Below are 18,580 nucleotides of genomic sequence, written 5' to 3'. Positions count from 1 at the left end.
TACACTCTAAAAAATGCTGGGTTAAATACAACTCAGTGCTGGGTAAAATAGGGACAAACCCAGCAATTAGGCTGTTTTGAACCAGCGGTTGGGTTACTATCCAGAAGGTTGGGTTAAACATTTAATCAAACCGCTGGGTCAAAATAGCCCAATTGCTGGGTTTGTCCCTATTTTACCCAGCACTGGGTTGTATTTAACCCAGCATTTTTTAGAGTGTAAATATCTGCAAACATATTATGGTATTTTTATGCTTTAGTTAAGTCAAAAAGAAGGAAAAAATACATACAACACCTTGAAGTTATAATAATTATTATTAGAGTTAAAGAGTCAAAAGTAATACATTTCTGAATTTACAGTAGGGATGTAAAAAAATAGGGACAACAACCCCAGCAATTGGGTTGTTTTGACCCAGCGGTTGGGTTAAATGTTTAACCCAACCTTCTGGGTAGTAACCCAACCTGCTGGGTCAAAACAACCCAATTGCTGGGGTTGTCCCTATTTTACCCAGCACTGGGTTGTATTTTACCCAGCATTTTTTAGAGTGTACTGTCATCTGTAGATATAGGGATTGATAAATATAGTCACAAATATAGTCACAGCAACCGGATGCCCGTGATGCTGATGCACGCTTTTCATCATAATTCTGCACCCAGAACCAGACTGGGCCCCTTAAATAGTAATGTGCTAGAACACAAATAGGGGATGCGTGATCACATTGGAGAAAACCTGCTGTCGGGTGTTGATTCGCGCTGTCTGGTGAGTGCCAATGGGGACGCGCGTCAGTTTTATAGCTGAGCCGGGAGGAGAGGCATTGGCAGGGAAAGAAATGCGCTCATCAATGTTTATTAATCATCGGCGTGATATGATACTGTAGAATTGGTGTATTTTTTACACACGTTGAGCATGCACAATCGTCTTTGGCTACAAGTCGATTAACTTAATTAGTCACAGGTCTGTGTGAAAGCCATGCAAAACTGTTTCTGGTATAAGCAAAAAGCCGTAAGTGTCATTCTATCAGCTGTCAGTCAAAGTCATCTGCTGGGCCTGCTTTTTCTTTTTTAACACACACGTCGGAGTGTCTCAAGCTGTTTGCAAGGAATCAAGCGTCAAGTTTTCTACATGAACCGCATGAAACAAAGGAGCAACAGCTCACACATCAGAAAACCCACTGTCTGTATCTATGAAAAGGACAAAAAATGCAAGACGAGAGTGATGGGCCAGGAAAGCTGATACAGCATTATGAATAACTTGCTCACCAATGGATCCTCTGAGAGTCCAAACAGATGATAAAAACATCACAATAATCCACACTACTCCAGTCCATCCATTAACATCTTGTAAAGCGAAAATCTGCATGTTTAACAAATCCATCATGAAGATGTTTTAACAATAAACCATCTCATCTGGTCAAAATATGAGTTCATAATCCCTAATAATGCTTTCTCCAGTAAAAAGTCCATCCTTTGTTTTCCTCTCACATCAAAATCCACCAACATATTTGTTTAGAACTGATTTTGGATTGTTTTGCTTGCTTAATTTGTGCATATTTCTCTCCTGATTCAGATGAGATGACTAGGAGTTTTAGCCCCATATTTTAGCTGAAAGCAATCATTTTAAGTTAGAAACCTCTTATCAGTGGTTTGGACTCTCATTCTGACGCAGAGGATCCATTGATGAGCAAGTGATGTTCAGATGAAGAAACAGACTCATCTACATATTGGATCACTTGAGGGTGAGTACAATTTCAGCATATTATTCCTTTAAACTACATCATGATTGGTAGTTTGATACTACTTTTATACAATATTTAATATACAATAGTTAATATTTGAAGTTAATAGCAAATGTTAAATAACACACGAACAAGAGCTTTGAGTGATGAACAAAGGTGCTACATGTTTCATCAGCTCTGACATGTGAAAGACAAGGTAGATTTCTATCTGCAAAGAGGTATTGCACATGAATGATTGTTATGATTCTTTTAACCTCCCTCACTGTCTTTGTCCACGCAACACGCTATTAACTGATGTTTCTGTGTAATTACTCTGTCTGTGTGTTTTACAAACACGCAGACACTCACAAAAGAGGCTGGTATGTTTTCAAAGAAGCTAAGCGGCATGTCTGCAATAATTTAAATATTTGTAATCAAAACAGAAAACTCTCACTGACTGTTTTGGGTATACACAACAAAGCCTCGCCAATCAAAATAGTGTTGCGAAAGCACAATGTCAAAAGCAATTTACTTTCGAAAGATCGATGTAACCGCTGATGAGCATCTTCGGTTTAGCTCATGTATTTTGGATCGGCAACAGTCATTGTGCATTAATTAGAGCTCCTAACACTGATTCACAAAAACCAATCAATTACCCTTCTAGACTTGACTGGCAGTACCCTATAATTGGGTGGCTGCTTTCCTTTTCTCAAGTGCCCCGCAGCCAATCGGTGCAGACCAAACAGGTGGCAGCAGAGGAAACAAGCTCTTCCAGTCCATAAAACTGGCTAACTAGCTCCTGAAAGTTGCCAGCCTGCAATTATCATATCATTTGTGTTGTAAATCACACTGCTTCTTGTCATAGTATCATCACATGCAGCACTCACAACCCCCCCCACCACCAAAAAATGTTTGGGGAAAAAAAAGAGTAAACATATTTCAGGCCATTTTCAAAAAAGATCGTTTCATCGCAAATATACCTAAGTAGCTGTGAAAACTGTTCATAAATCATAAATATGTGTGACATTGTCCCTCCCTACTGTACTGCGTTGCACAATAGACTCAAACGCAGCTCGTATGTACTTCCTCCTTCTCAAGTCCAAACATCCCCAATTCCAGCTTACCCACCCACATACCAAATTATTATCCTGTCATCTAGACACAAGGATGTACGACATTTTTATAATGCCTTATGTCCATCATATCTTAAATAATTGGAAAAGTAATAATCCTTCCATCTGGATTTTGTTTTCCATTGGCTGTTATAATCATGACAACCCATAGACTAATACGTTGTTTAATTTAGTCATTTGTGCAGTTAAAACAGTCTCGCTGAGGTACTGTATGTTCTCACCCTCTAAACACATGGTAATCGCTCAGCTGCAGTTGATACAGCCACAAATGAGGCAAATTAGTCACTGGTGTAAAAAATAAAAAGTTGAGAAAACTTAAAGGGGTGGTCCTATTATGCGTTTTCACTTTTTCAACTTTAGTTAGTCTGTAATGTTGCTGTTTGAGCATAAAGAAGATCTGCAAAGTTACAAAGCTCAAAGTCCACTTCAAAAGGAGATATTTTATTTAACTTTTCAAAAACTACAACGAACGACTCGTTTGGACCACAACGCATATTTTCCGGGATTTGTGATATCACAAAGATTGACGAATGGGACGAGACCTGGTTGAGCTGCACTAGAGAAGGCAACGAGTGTTATCACTGTGTCGGAGACACGCTAGCTTTCCCAAGGCAGACGATCTTAGAGTGGTTACAATCATCCGGGTTTAAATCGCGCTCAAATTGATTTGATTTTGATGCAATATTTACACTGAAGCTCGCAGGCGGCTATGGTAAGGGCGTGACATTTCCCGACCAGGCACCGAGTGCTGCCAATCACAACACACACTGGCCCAGCTAACCCGATCACAACACACACTGGCCCAGCTAACCGATCACAGCACACACTGGCCCAGCTAACCCATCACAGCACACACTGGCCCAGCTAACCCATCTCAGCACATTTCGTATTTCAGAAGGCTGGCCTTCATTTGATTCAGGAACTATTCGAGCCGTTCATGCCAGACTGGGGAGGGAGGTGTTGTAATAATGTAAAATATGTGAAAAATAATGTGTTTTTCGACAACCTAGTATGAGAGCCTTTTCTAGTACACCCCCAAAACAAAATCAAGACTTTGTAAAAGAGCATAATAGGACCACTTTAAAGGTTTAAGGCAACCAGCTTCAGCTGATTTTTGAGTTTTCTCAACTTTTTGTTGTATAAACTGAAAACAAGAAGTTGAGAAAACTAAAAAATCTGCTAAAATCTGAGAAAAGTTTTCTCAACTTTTTATTTTTACAGTATAGATAAACAACTAGATAAGTTTTTTTTTTAACCAACGGAGATCATGATTTATATAAAACACCAACTTGTAAAAAAAATTGTCTTAAAAATAAATAACATATTAAGTAAATGACCATCAATTTTTATCTTCCACACTGAAAAAAGGCTGTAGAATGAGTTTTCACTCAGAAATCGCTGTACATACACAAACATAGTAACACTGAATTAAATATGACATTTTAAAGCAGAAAAACATAAACATACTCCAGTAATCTTTGTTTTATTCATGACGTTGAAAACTGTTATTGTTATAAATAACAATATAAATGAATTATATGTGAAATTTTGAAATATTAAAATTGAAATAGTATTTTGTTGTTGTTGTAAAATGTACAATAATCGTTGTTTTATTTTGAAAAACATTTTTTTTACAGTATATGAATTATAAAAGTTATCCAAATTAATGGACGTGCTGCAAATTCATTAAATATACCTATACCTGCTGTATATTTATTTCTCAAATTTATTATTTTAGTAATTGCACTCAATGACCAATTTTGCATTCAAAATTAATAGGAAAGAGAATTAAACACAATGACCAAAGTTTCAACAATGCATGTTTTTTCAAAGTTGTAAATAAAATTTAAAAAAATTATTGGATTATATTTTATAAGAAATTACTATTTCAATCTCCATACCTCAAAATTTCATGTTTAATTCAATGCATTACTTGCCATTTCTTTCTAATTGTAAAAATGTGCAAGCAATTTCTGAGTGAAAATTGTTTCTAGAAGACAAAGACCAATTATATACGAAAAGAACTGAGTTATCTCTATCATGGACAGACTCGGTTTGCAGGAGAAATAAGCAGCAGCACTAGTTTTGATGAACTCGATGAAGCCAAATCGGGTGGCCCACTCCACGCTTGGCATCGGTCCAGATCAAATTACTGTAAATCAGATGAATTATTTCACTTAACATAGTTGGGAAACATCACAGACTGCTCTCTACACCTACATGCTTTCAACCATCTGTTCTTTTGTTTACACCTCTTCATATCCATGGCAACAACATGGGGGCAGGTAGCTAGTCGGAAATATTTGTAAGTAACATAGCCCTCATAAGATTAATGAGCGTTTGTGTGCTTTGACACAGAGGAATATTCTGAGACAGAATCGCTTATATAATATACAGTGACTCCAGCATATTAGTCAGTCTAAGCTATTTTACACTTCATTTCTTCATGCACTGGGTATTAGGCCATCTGTTGCATCATATCTGTGTTGAAATCACTCTTGCTGTCTTCAAAGTTATCTCAAGCTACTATTTATCATCATGTGTTTTACAGCGATAACGTCCTGTCTATGCCATCATTACTCATGCAGACAGAGAGTGGTCATTTTGCATACACAAACACTGTGACTTCGCTGGTTACGTTGCATTAGTGAAGTTTGACTATACCCACACAGAATTTATTACGGGGTCATTCACAATCATTCATTGTTTCATTTCATTTCGGTACATAGAACTAAATACCTGGCTGTCTGAAACATAATAGGTATGATAGAAACAGCCTTTGTTTACACTAGAATGTTCAAGCCAGTGATGTTTTTCATGTAGTGGGTGTTAAGAGTTTAAATTAAGCTTATTATATCTGTTTGAAGTGTTGCGGCGTATGCTTTTTATCCTGTGTCTTTCAGAAGTGTTGTTTCCTGGGGACTTTTCCAGTAATTAAAGAGAATATGAATAGATTGTTCTTAAATTATCTTTCACAGTTTATAGGCATTGCGATTGATAATGAGGCTTGTATTAACGTCTGTGTGTACCGAGGTGATGCAGAGAAGCAAATTTAATTCATTTCTGTCACTCTGGGCCTTAAGGATTAGCAGGTGTAAATTACAGCACATAAAGGTGACATGGATGCATTTCCAGCTGACTGAAATATACGTATATGTACATTTAAATGAGCAAGCAGAGAAGTTACATGATCAGATGCACGTAAGTGAACAGTTTGCATGCTACAAGACACGCATATTAAATCGAAAAAACTTCAGAAACATATTCAGAAGTGACGGTGATGGTGTTTGATACTGTACTGTTTTGCTCCAGTTTCGGCGTGACGCTGACTGTTTACACATGGAAATCCAAAGGTGGAGATGTTTGTGTTCACGTTCAAGCACTTATATGTTGTGTGAGCATGTAAATGCACTATTATTGGGAGTATTTCTGAGTAACGATACCCGCCTGCTTTATGTAAGCCGTGGTTGCTCAGGAATGCAAAAGCAACTTATATTAAAACAAAAACACTTCTAAATAAAGCTCATGCACTAATCAAAACCATTCAATGTAACATAATAGTAATAAGAAACAATAATGGTAACAGTAATAAATAATTTCCAAACAGACATTAAGTTAACGTTTTATTATCTAATAGTCTGCAGAAAAAAAGTTAAACGAACAGCTCAGGAATGCAAAAGCAACTTATATTAAAACAAAAACACTTCTAAATAAAGCTCATGCACTAATCAAATCCATTCAATGTAACATAATAGTAATAAGAACCAATAATGGAACAAAGGAATAAATAATTTCCAAACAGACATTAAGTTAACGTTTTATTATCTAATAGTCTGCAGAAAAAAAGTTAAACGAACGCATAACAAAAAATGCCTGGGAACAGATGGGATTACAGTGCTTTTCACCTTAAAGGAAACCCAATAAAGAAACAATCTGCTATGAAGTGCTACAAACCATTCTGGGTCTTGGAGGTTAGATTCTATCTATTTTAATTGAGAGCAAAAAAAGAAAGAAATTCAAGCATTTTCTAAGCTTCTCTAGTTCACTGATATTTGACATCAGTTCAAGAGCCATTAAAAAAAAGGAAAGAAAAATCATTCTCACGCAATACAAATTTTTTGTAAGCTTTAACCCGGATGTAAAACGCTAAGTAACATTTTGGGTTTGGAGCTCAAATGCATAGAAAAGTCAAATAAATAGAACCATTTCAGAAGTTAAACTGCACTAGTGATTTTCTAGAAAGACCGTGAGGGTATTTCACCACTTTAAATTTGCCCGGTTCATAAAATAATGACATTTTGTCACATACAAACATCCAGTTTTTCAGAAGTACATCTATGAGTGATATTTGATTCACACACTGGATCGACCTATTGTCGTTAAGACTGTGGCCGTTGAATGTCTAAAGCAATTTAACACTACAAACATTTATCAATCTATTCATTAAGGTGGTTTTATTACCTTTGCTGTCCGATATACTACTTTATAATGGAAATGTTCTGACTGATGACAAAGGAGCAAGAGAGAAGTGTAACAAAAGAAAGCATACAAAAAGTCTTCATTGCTCTGAGATGGAACGCGATCCAAAACGAAGAGGTCCATGTGTATTGCATACAGTCGAGTCTTTGTTCAGCTGTGCACGATCAGAAGTCAGCGGCAGCTGAATGTGACTCAGTTCCTTAGTTTACAAGCCGAGTTCAATTCATGACGAAGTCTGAAGAATGTCTTGCTTTTTTCTGTGGCAGGGATCCATCAGCATGACGGATGTTTATTAACCGTGTGATATCAGTCTTCTGAAATGACGTCGATGTCCTCAGAGCTGCCCTGCTGAGTGGCCACCCTCCAGCGGCTGACGTGCTGAGTACCTTTCCTCTTCTGCTGCGAGTCCGGTGACTCTTCCTCCAGCTTCTGTCTCTTGTGTTTGGTCCTTCTGTTCTGGAACCAGACTTTCACCTTAACAAGAATGACAAAGAGAGGCCATTTTAATACATCAGCTTAATTAGCAATATTTTTTGAAATGTGTGTTTTTAGTCTTTTCTGATTATAAAAAGATGATTTTTGATGAAAAGCTGACGTGCTGAGTACCTTTCCTCTTCTGCTGCGAGTCCGGTGACTCTTCCTCCAGCTTCTGTCTCTTGTGTTTGGTCCTTCTGTTCTGGAACCAGACTTTCACCTTAACAAGAATGACAAAGAGAGGCCATTTTAATACATCAGCTTAATTAGCAATATTTTTTGAAATGTGTGTTTTTAGTCTTTTCTGATTATAAAAAGATGCAATCCTGTCCTAGGCCTATGCCTGATGAAGGTCAGTGGACCAAAACGTTGCTTGTGATAATAAACTTCAATATTTAGCAAGTTTAGGTAGTGTGCGGGATTGCATCTCTTAAGTCTTAAGTCGCTGGGGTATATTTGTAGCGATAGCCAAAAATACATATGGGTCAAAATGATTGATTTTTCTTTTATGCCAAAAATCCTTAGGATATTAAGTAAAGATCATGTTCCATGAAGATAGTTTGTACATTTCCTGCCGTAAATATATCAAAACTTGTAGATGTAAAAACAAAATAGCTCATTTAAAAGATTCACAGCAGGTGTATCTGAAAGTCTGAAACTACTAGTGAAGATTCTTTACAGTTTTGTAATTAAATAAAAATAATTACAGATTACATTATCAGCATGAAAATGTGAATGTATGATTTTTCTTTTATGCCAAAAATCCTTAGGATATTAAGTAAAGATCATGTTCCATGAAGATAGTTTGTACATTTCCTGCCGTAAATATATCAAAACTTGTAGATGTAAAAACAAAATAGCTCATTTAAAAGATTCACAGCAGGTGTATCTGAAAGTCTGAAACTACTAGTGAAGATTCTTTACAGTTTTGTAATTAAGAAGATTCTTTACAGGATTACATTATCAGCATGAAAATGTGAATGTAATGTGAAATTATAAATTATTTTTTAAATTGAAAAATGTAGCAAAATATAGATAAAACAGTATTTAAAAAAACATCCAAAATAAAAGTAGCTGTTGTTGTTAGATTTCTTTAAAGAAAGATTTTTTTTTATTTAAAAAAATTGCCCACTTCCTAATTAACACGTACTCTTTCTTTTTATAAAGAAAATGTTACATTTAATTAATTTAACGTTTTGATTTAAAAGATTCACAGCAGGTGTCTAAAAGTCTAAAACCACCAGTGCAGAATCTGACATACTCCTAATTTTATGTCATAACATTTATTTTTTTTTTTTTAATTTTCCATTCATTTCCAGGTTCAGATTTTAAATCCCAGGTTTTCAAAAGTGCCTCAGACTTTTGGACCCCAGGTATTGCTCAAGCCTAACAATCCTACACAAATATGTATGTACAGACGATTGTGAAAATAGCCAATTATTGAGTGTTGTATACATGCTTTGGAATTTATATGGCCTATCCCAAGGCAAGGAATGATGAATTACTTCCGTCCTGTGAGGAAACTAGATGAGTAAATGTGTGTTCACGTCCCGTGTGTGTGTGTGTATGTGTGGTGGAATGCAGCCGTGTTCGCCGGAGGGATCGACCCTGACGCCTCTGCCTGCTTACCTGTGTCTCTGTCAGGCACAGCCCGTTGGCTAACTGCTTCCGCTCGGCTCCCACCACGTAATGGTTCTTCTCAAAGGCACGTTCCAGCCGGAGCAGCTGCGAGGGGGAGAAGGCCGTGCGGATGCGCTTGGGCTTGCGAGAGAAAGGTCCGTGTAGCAGCAGGTTTTCCGGGCTACTGTCGTCACCTGGAGACAAGAAATAAAGAGTTCTTGTTAATTAGGAAGTCGACAATTTTATCGTTGTATTTTAAACGAATAAATTAAAATCTAAAACTTTATTTTAAAATAATCTAAAGAAATCCTAAAAAAAATAGCTAAAGTATTAGTAATAGTAAAAAGTAAAGAGTGCAAGTTAATTAGGTATTGGAATATTTCATAGTGTGTTTTTAAATAAATAAATACAAATCTAAAAATGTCTTTAAAAAATAAAAATACAAAATAGAGAAATAAAGAGAGCATGTTAATTAGGAAGTAGACAATTTTATAGGGATTTTGAATAAATAAATAAAAATGTAAGGCGTTCTTTAAAAAAAAAAGAGAGAGAGAGAAATAAAGAGTACGCGTTAATTGGGATGTGTACAATTTTATAGTGGGATTTTAAATAAATAAAAATCTAAAAATTAAAAATAGAGAAATAAAGAGTACATGTTGGAAGTGGAAAATTTTATAGTGGAATTTTAAATAAATAAATAAATAAATAATCATTTAAAATGTACTTTACAAAAAATACTTAAAAACTGAAAATATAATATAAAAACTCTAAAAAAAATTTTTTTTTGAGAAATCAATTATATGGAATAATTAGGAAGTGGGTTTTAAAAAAAACTAAAATAAAAATCTAAAATGTAAAAAACAAAATCTACAAAACAAAAGATTTTTATTTGTGAATTAAGTGTCAAAATACGTTTTTTGTGTTACATTTTAGTAACCTTCTGCTGACATCACAATGACATCATTGTATTGCTTTTGAAAAGTAACTATTTGAATTCCACACGTGTATTCATAAAATTCTTTTAGAGTTAATTCGAATATTAAAATATCTGTCTTACGGCAACCATTACATTGACACGTCTTGGTTTAGCAGATGTATTATTATCCAAAGACTCTGTATGCTTTTATACAAAATAAGTGCTTTACATAGGCACAGCATTGCAGACATTAGGTGCAGGATTGCATGTCTTAATTGAGCCACATGAGCCGATTTGAATAATTCCAGGTCTGTTCCAGACACGGCTGATGTAAAGTGTGTTCACACCACATCATTCATACCAACCCAACGTCTCCGTGCATTCAGAGACGAGTCTTTAACCTTCGGCCCTCGTAATGTGGCATTATCCTGATTTTCATACAAATGCAAGGCTTTGAAATATTGCTGCTAAAACATAAATAGACATCCGTGGCTGAAAAGATGTAAAGCAATCGTGATGAATATGTTAATTGTCAGTTAAGCAAATCTAAATCCCTTACATTTGGGTTGATTATATTCAACATGAGGGAATAGTAAAATTTAGCCTCCATCAGCGTCAGGGCAAACGTGATCTTCGCGTGACCCCAGACAACATCTGGAGGGCAGAGTCCCAATGCCGTTTATTGCAAACACACAAAGAGAGAAAAACATTTTTCATAAACAAATGGATGTGTAATTTACGTGACCACTTTAGTGTTTGGAGAGCTATGCTTGAAAAAATCTTCAGAAAGATGATGACCGCAATCACGTATAAACAAAATATTCTCGCGGAGCGGTTACTGGGAGGATTGTGAAGCGCGCAGAAGTGACAGACCATGATCTTTTGTCAATGAAAAAATAACCAAAATGTTCCAACGTTCGCATCAGGTGTGCAACCGCAAATGTACATCGGTAACATGCAAACGTCTCAAAAAGATGTTTGCTTCAATAACGACTGTTTCGGAGCATCGGCTGAATCATGAATGCGGTTGGTAGGCCACAAAGACCGTCAACTGCAATTGCTAGAAGTATATTAACATATCAAATGGAAGTTTTTAAATATATTCAGTCATCCAGAAATACTTTCACAATTCCAAAGGGCGACTAAATCCTTTAACCACAAATTTAGATAAACTAATTTAACCCAAATCCAAATAGTAAGCCATAAGAGTTACGTTTACACAGAAGCCATTCAATTTTAACACTGATCATCAAAGAACGCACAGTGATGTACCAATTCTGAGCACAAAAGCTCACTAATGGCATCACCAGAAGATGAAAAGCGGATTAGCATGAGGCTGTTCAGACTTTAAGTCTCTTTAAAAACTCCGAAACCAACCCTTTATCTGCAGAGAATAGCTTTGAACTGACTCCTTTCAGAGGAGCGTTAAGCCATCACACAGAAGCAACTTCAACTCTCAGCCTCAAACACCGCAACTCCTGCGTCGTCTACACACATCCCAAAGCACAAAAAACACATTTTTGTCCATTCGCGACATATAGGGCGTTTGTTTCCACGCACAGAACGACGCAGCCCTTCATTAGCAGAGGCTTCCCAAAGGTTCTAATAATGTACAACCTTTACTTCTATTTTACTAAAAGGTGCATATTTTCTGTCACTGCACTGTCATTGACGACTGCTTTCAGCTGGCGTGCTGAAAACGCTTTGAACACCACAGGCAAAAACAATGGAGACACCTCCGTGCAAAAATGAGGGGAGCCGGGTGCAAGAATGTAAATAATGAGTTCTCGGCGGTTTGAAGGTGTTGAAAAGCCCTCCTTAAACCTTCCTCAAGGTGCGCTGAGCGCCAACCAACCGAAACTGAGCTTGGTGGCAACTTTTCGAAACTTTCGCATCAAAGTGTACGCTCGGCGCTCTCGGTCTGGCATCATCAGCATGTGTGGCATCACCTCGGTGTCTCTCTCGCTCTCTCTCTCTCTCTCTCTAGAGGTGGTGGATCAGACTGGCAGGCCAGAACACTGACTGAGACTCGGGCCTCCTGAAGAGCTGGGAGACCCTCCGGGGCTTTGGACTCAAACACACACTGGCCTATCCACGGCAAGAAAGCCCCCAACATGAGGAAAAGGGAACCAGATGGCACCCAGATCAGCTTTACTATCATTCCCTTGGCACAAACAAGCTTGGTCTTGTCAGTGCTGTTCTCATTAGAGGCAGGGAGAAGGGTGGCCTATAGTGGGAAAGAAAGAGACTGGACCCTTTGGTCTCTCCTACAGAATGTGTGTTCCCTGTGACGCTGCCTCCCTCCCAATTTTTCAATATATATATATATATATATATATATATATATATATATATATTACATTATGTTATGGTATGAAGCCTTGAAGCCCTGGTATGAAATTTTTTTTATCAAACTCATCTCAAAATATTATTTTTCAAAATTCTGAAGAAAATTACGTAAAATTATATTATAATATGTATAATACGTAAACACTGTTACTGTTACTATAGCCTATATATGTCTATTCACACACACACACACACACACACACATACATATACATGTATATATATATATATATATATATATATACCAAGTTCAATTACTCTTTTTGAAGAACATGATTATCAAACCTATCAAATTATATTTTACTTTTAATAGGACTGTTACTGTTACTATAGCCTATATATGTCTATTCACACACACACACACACACACACACATACATATACATGTATATATATATATATATACCAAGTTCAATTACTCTTTTTGAAGAACATGATTATCAAACCTATCAAATAATATTTTACAATTTGATTTTTAATAGGAATACAAATGTTTTCAACAAACTTTTAAGAAACAAATTCATCTCAATAATCCTTTTTTCATAATTTTTTCATCTTTTCAAAATATAGTTATTATTAAGCCTATATAATTATATATAGCGCATATATATAGTTCTTAACTGATATGATCTGCTTTTATATTATTACATTGGTACATTATTTTATTACATTATGTGTTGGAATGAAGCCTCTAAAAATGAAAATCAGCAGCGTTAAGAGTCTGCTGATGACGGTGTTTATACCTCTGGAAGATTTGTATTGTAACCTGATCGCACACAAATCTCAGAAAAGTGCATCAGTGTGGCACTGTCACAGTCTGTGAAACGTACCCATAACACAGACCCCTGCTCATGTACAACAGCAGGCTGCTCTGAGATCCTGTTTACCTTGCCCCGCATGACGGATCCGAGGACATGGACACATCTCTTTTCCCATTCAGGAAGCGGCAGAGTTAAAACCCATGGACACATTAGGCCATCCTTTCCCACCCAATCCCCACGGCTGCATTTAGCCGTGTCTAAACAGTAGTTTTCTAGGTTATTGGACACCATCAGTGAGTGGATCGGCTCTGTGTGTAAACAAAGAGGCTCTATCTGAACCCCGGATCTGAGTAATAGTGACAACAACCTCTGACTTCCACCAATTACCTGAGCACTGCCCCCGAGGACTGTGGAGCAGCCCAGGACCCTCACAGACCGGCCAGAGCTACTGATAGCTGCTTTAACAAATTGCCTGGTAAATAGGACCTCCCAGTATCGATTACACTTTTTAAGGACTCTGTAAACCGGACTATCAAATCTATCATATACTACAATTTAATTTTTAACAATAACATTTTTTTTTTTTTTAAGAAGTTTGAAGAAACAATCTCATCTCAAACAATAATCTCAGTGAGATGGTGATACATTTGCTAAATTTAAATCAAATTAATAACTAAGCTCTTAAAAGAACATTTCAAGGCAGATCTTCTACAGTTACCTAATAAATCCATAAAAGTAAGTGCTTGTGCAAATAATTGCTTAAAAAGCTAACATGTGTCCTTAACAGTATTATAAATGTTTGCATTTTATTATAGTATAATTTTAAGAGTTGTAAATGTTTATGAGCCTTATAATAACAAACATACAAGAGAGTAGCTGCATGCAGCAAATTGAGCTCATACCAATTTCCACATGTAATAGTAATTCATTTTTCTCCCCTCAAAAAAAATTAAATTATCATAATAATTTATGTATATCCAACTTTTAAAAAACGACGTAGAAATACAGTGCATAACAGTACAACGTGGTCCTTCGTTAGCTTTTATATATAAAAATTAGATCAGATGTTTACACGATTCTATTAAATGTAATATTTTTAACTAAAATAATCCTGAAAGGCTGAACTAAACGCTAAATTAATTAAAGGCGGTACATTTATGCCATCTGTATTATCAATTTATGCTTAAAAATTAATACAACTGCGATAATGTTTTAATAATCAGTTATTTATTATAATAATATTGTACATTGAGAATACTGAGAATAATTCAAACCGAACAAAAACGATTTGTATCGAGCAATTATGTCCTTCTTTTATAATTTTGCCTAAATATGTAATCAAAATAAAGCAGCGGTCTTTCGTAATCGAACGATTATTATTTTGCAAGTCGTGTTTATTATAAAAAAAAAAGCGCTTCAATTAATTTAGTCATTTTTTTAATAACAGAAATCTCTACTGCACGGTGTAATTTTCTCATGATTTTGAATATTTTCGATCAAATCGATAAAAGTATTCAGGTCAACGTTAATAAAGGACAATGTTAAGGCAGGACTTCTCCCGTGCGCATCACTATATAGCTATAATATATATTTTTTTAAATAATAGGCCTATTTAAATAAAACATTGAAATCAATACAGGCCTCTGAAGTGCTGAGAACATCGACTACCTCATATAGGCGACTTCAAATCTGCCCATTTTTGCTGCTTTTTTTTCTCCAAGCCGTTTTAACTTCATATGCCTGCATGCACTGTTTTCAATATTTCGCTATTTTCTCTGCATCCTCGCCGGCAGCATAATTGAAAACAGACCCTCACCTTGGAATCGATGTCCCAGGTATCTGTTCCTCAGCACCCACGGGTAGAAGTTCAAGGTGTCCCTCTGGTGAGGGCTGAAGAAGGGCTGTGTGGGGATCTGGAGGTGCCGCAGAGACAGGCCGGAGTTGCTGGAGTGAGTGGCCGGATCTGTGAACATCATCTCTGGGCTGCTGCTGTACAGTGTCCTGCCGGAGTTCTGGAAGCAGCTCCCAAAGGGAGAAGGATGGATGGATTCAGTAAACCTCAGAGCAGTGGGTCTGATGGGCTCATCCGCGGCGGCACTTGAGGGGCTGGAGTCTTTACCAACGAGAGATTCAATGGTGAAGCACTTCTTATTGTGCTGGAACATTGTGAGGGCTTATAAAAAAAATACTCAAGTCAATTAAATCAAATAAAACACTAAGTTAACAAGTATGTCACTCTGAAACCGATGCACGTTTAAAAAAAGTCAAAAAGATGATATTTATATAGTCCATCTACAATCCATAACTTCATTCGTTTCCTTTGGTTCCTTCAATTTCGTGGGTTGCAATACACTTCCAATAGCTGCAAATAGGCGCGTGAGTTCTGTTCAAATGAATTCAGATCTCATCTCATGCGTGTCCTTGTCAGAGCAAAACTCGCGCACCGTCAGCTGTGTCATCTGAAGCAGGCATCAGCTCCTCCGATGCAGATCGCTGCGAGCTCTGATGATCGATGATCTGTCAGATTGTGCGCTGAGGATCGTCATGAGCCAACTTCAATACCTGCGCGCGGAGCTCCGACGGCGAGGTGCGGTGCGGTGCGGTGCGCATGCGCAGAGCAAGAAATTCAGAAAGTTCAACAGCGAAACACAAGACCTAAATTAAAAACCTCAGAACTGAATCTTTCTGATGTCGTGATCAGGTCGTTGGTTATGCGGTGCATTAGGCTACAATGTCTTTAATTTGCATTATGATTGCTATTTTTTATTTTTCTTTCTTGGCTTGCTTTTTTTTTTTTTTTGCGAAATAGGCTGAACACGTGAAAGGATTTCATAAAATGTCTTCTTTTAGGCTACACTATAGGCTAGTGTAAAAGAAAGCACATTTACTATCTCTGAACGGTCGCATAATTCTGATATATAGGCCTATGCCTAGTGTTTTTTTTGCGTTCATAATTATTCACACACTGTAAAATGTTTTGTATGTATAAAATAATGTTTTATTTTATTATATTAGGCCTAATTATATTTAATAATTAAAAATATTCTGAAAGTGTTTATACGATAAAGCACATTCGAATGGTCTTTTATATATTTTGTGGTGTAGCCTATTAAAATAAAAGCGCTAACATTGTCAAAGCAAGAATTAAAGCCTACAAATGAGGAAATTCGCTTTAGTAATAAATGCCATTATTACTATCATAGTTCTATTATTAACCCTTATTGCTGCTGTTGTTGTATCAAATGATTATTATCTTCTCCATAAGAAATATCCTTTAAGGATGTTCCTTACAACAAGTGAAGATAATAACAGAGAGAAAGAAATTGAAATTGTGTGATCATGAAGAACTTTCACTTGTCAGTGAAATCTTAAACTGACACATCCAGCACTCATTTCTATTTTATAGATAGAAAGAGAACTCAGGAATCTGAACTCGGTTTGGGAGTTTCTGAAGGTGTCTTAATGAAGCAGACACAGATCAAGGCAAGCGGGCATTGATCTCACGACTTGACATGTCTGGAGTGCCTCTCCTTGTCTCATTTGTCAGTTACAAACGCAACAGTACAACGTGGGTCCTTCGTTAGCTTTTATATATAAAAATTAGATCAGATGTTTACACGATTCTATTAAATGTAACATTTTTAACTAAAATAATCCTGAAAGGCTGAACTAAACGCTAAATTAATTAAAGGCGGTACATTTATGCCATCTGTATTATCAATTTATGCTTAAAAATTAATACAACTGCGATAATGTTTTAATAATCAGTTATTTATTATAATAATATTGTACATTGAAAATACTGAGAATAATTCAAACCGAACAAAAACGATTTGTATCGAGCAATTATGTCCTTCTTTTATAATACAGCCCTCTTGTGCCTCCCTTCTCAGTCCCTCTGCATATAATTAATAGCTTTCTCTGGCCAATTTAGTCCCCTTTGCCTCAAATACAAATGGCCATTAACATCTATTAATTTAGCCTCTGGCAATTGATTGCAGATTGTGCAGAGCTGAAAGGCTATAACAGTTGGAGTTTTTGTAAGCACTCTGGGTGTGAAGGCGAGTTAAAATGTGATTATTGTTCCCCTGCCTGGAACTAACTGGTGTTAAACCCTCTTTGAAGATTGGTTATTTTACTAGTCATTAGCTGACTCAGAGAGCCTAAATTAAATAGACGACCATCAATAGCTATTGACTTGAGGAACATGATCAAAAATAGCTAGCACGTTCGTTAATTCAGCTATTCACGATGAAAAATGTACAGGACAAAGATACACCACAAAAAGGCTTAATTAAACTGTCTAATTAAAAAACTTCTTAAATTACGTACAGAACTCAGATCTATTAGTACACTCTAAAAATGCTGGGTTAAATACAACCCAGTGCTGGGTAAAATAGGGACAAACCCAGCAATTGATTTGTTTTGACCCAGCGGTTGGGTTAAACATTTAACCCAACCTTCTGGGTAGTAACCCAGCCGCTGGGTCAAAACAACCCAATTGCTGGGTTTGTCCCTATTTTACCCAGCACTGGGTTGTATTTAACCCAGCATTTTTTAGGGTGTATAGTGTTAATAGACCGCCACAGTAAACTCTTTACTTATTGCTGAATTCATTATTGCAGAAATGTACAAAGTATTTTTTTAAACAGAAAATTAAATATTTTGCATATAATATGGAATAATGTAATTACTTTTGGTTTAAAAAGAAGTAGTAAATGATATAGAAATATTACACGATGACAAAGAAAGCCAGAAGTAGTAACACAATTTGTAAAACAGGACAAGTTCTCACTGTAAAACAATTGTAAGTTTTAATATAATCATATTAAAAAATAGTATGACTGAAAAGTACATTCAACAATGTTTGCATGATGTAGGCTACAGCTAAATATGTTAACTAATAGAGGCTATAAGGATGCAATGCTTTAAGCGCATGCAGTCCGGTTTTTCACTATACTAAATAAATGTATTACAGGTTTTAATATGATCTGATACAGGCTTTTGTTAGTTACAGTCTTCAGTGACAGGCTACCAGAGCACAGGTAGATGCATGGTGAGCCTCATTCTATACAATATCGCCCTCTAGTGTACCAATACTATTGAACTGTCACCAACTGAATTTAAAGTGGTCAAA

At 36.3% G+C, this 18,580-nt stretch overlaps 1 protein-coding gene across 1 annotated transcript; it reads right to left on the bottom strand.

The window, feature by feature from the left end:
• Positions 1–6,707: 6,707 nt before the first annotated feature.
• LOC107598366 (homeobox protein EMX1-like) lies at positions 6,708–15,997 on the bottom strand. Its single transcript, XM_016289673.1, has 4 exons — positions 15,260–15,997; positions 9,427–9,611; positions 7,930–8,017; positions 6,708–7,709 (listed from the first exon to the last, which is right to left on the bottom strand). The coding sequence occupies exons 1-4, from the start codon at positions 15,606–15,608 to the stop codon at positions 7,630–7,632; spliced, it is 702 nt and encodes a 233-aa protein (XP_016145159.1). The 5' UTR covers positions 15,609–15,997; the 3' UTR covers positions 6,708–7,629.
• Positions 15,998–18,580: the final 2,583 nt, after the last annotated feature.

This window comes from Sinocyclocheilus grahami, unplaced genomic scaffold, assembly GCF_001515645.1.
Source record: "Sinocyclocheilus grahami isolate Dianchi unplaced genomic scaffold, SAMN03320097.WGS_v1.1 scaffold250.1, whole genome shotgun sequence".
Lineage (NCBI taxonomy): Eukaryota > Metazoa > Chordata > Actinopteri > Cypriniformes > Cyprinidae > Sinocyclocheilus > Sinocyclocheilus grahami.
This window is presented reverse-complemented; position numbering and strand designations above follow the sequence as displayed.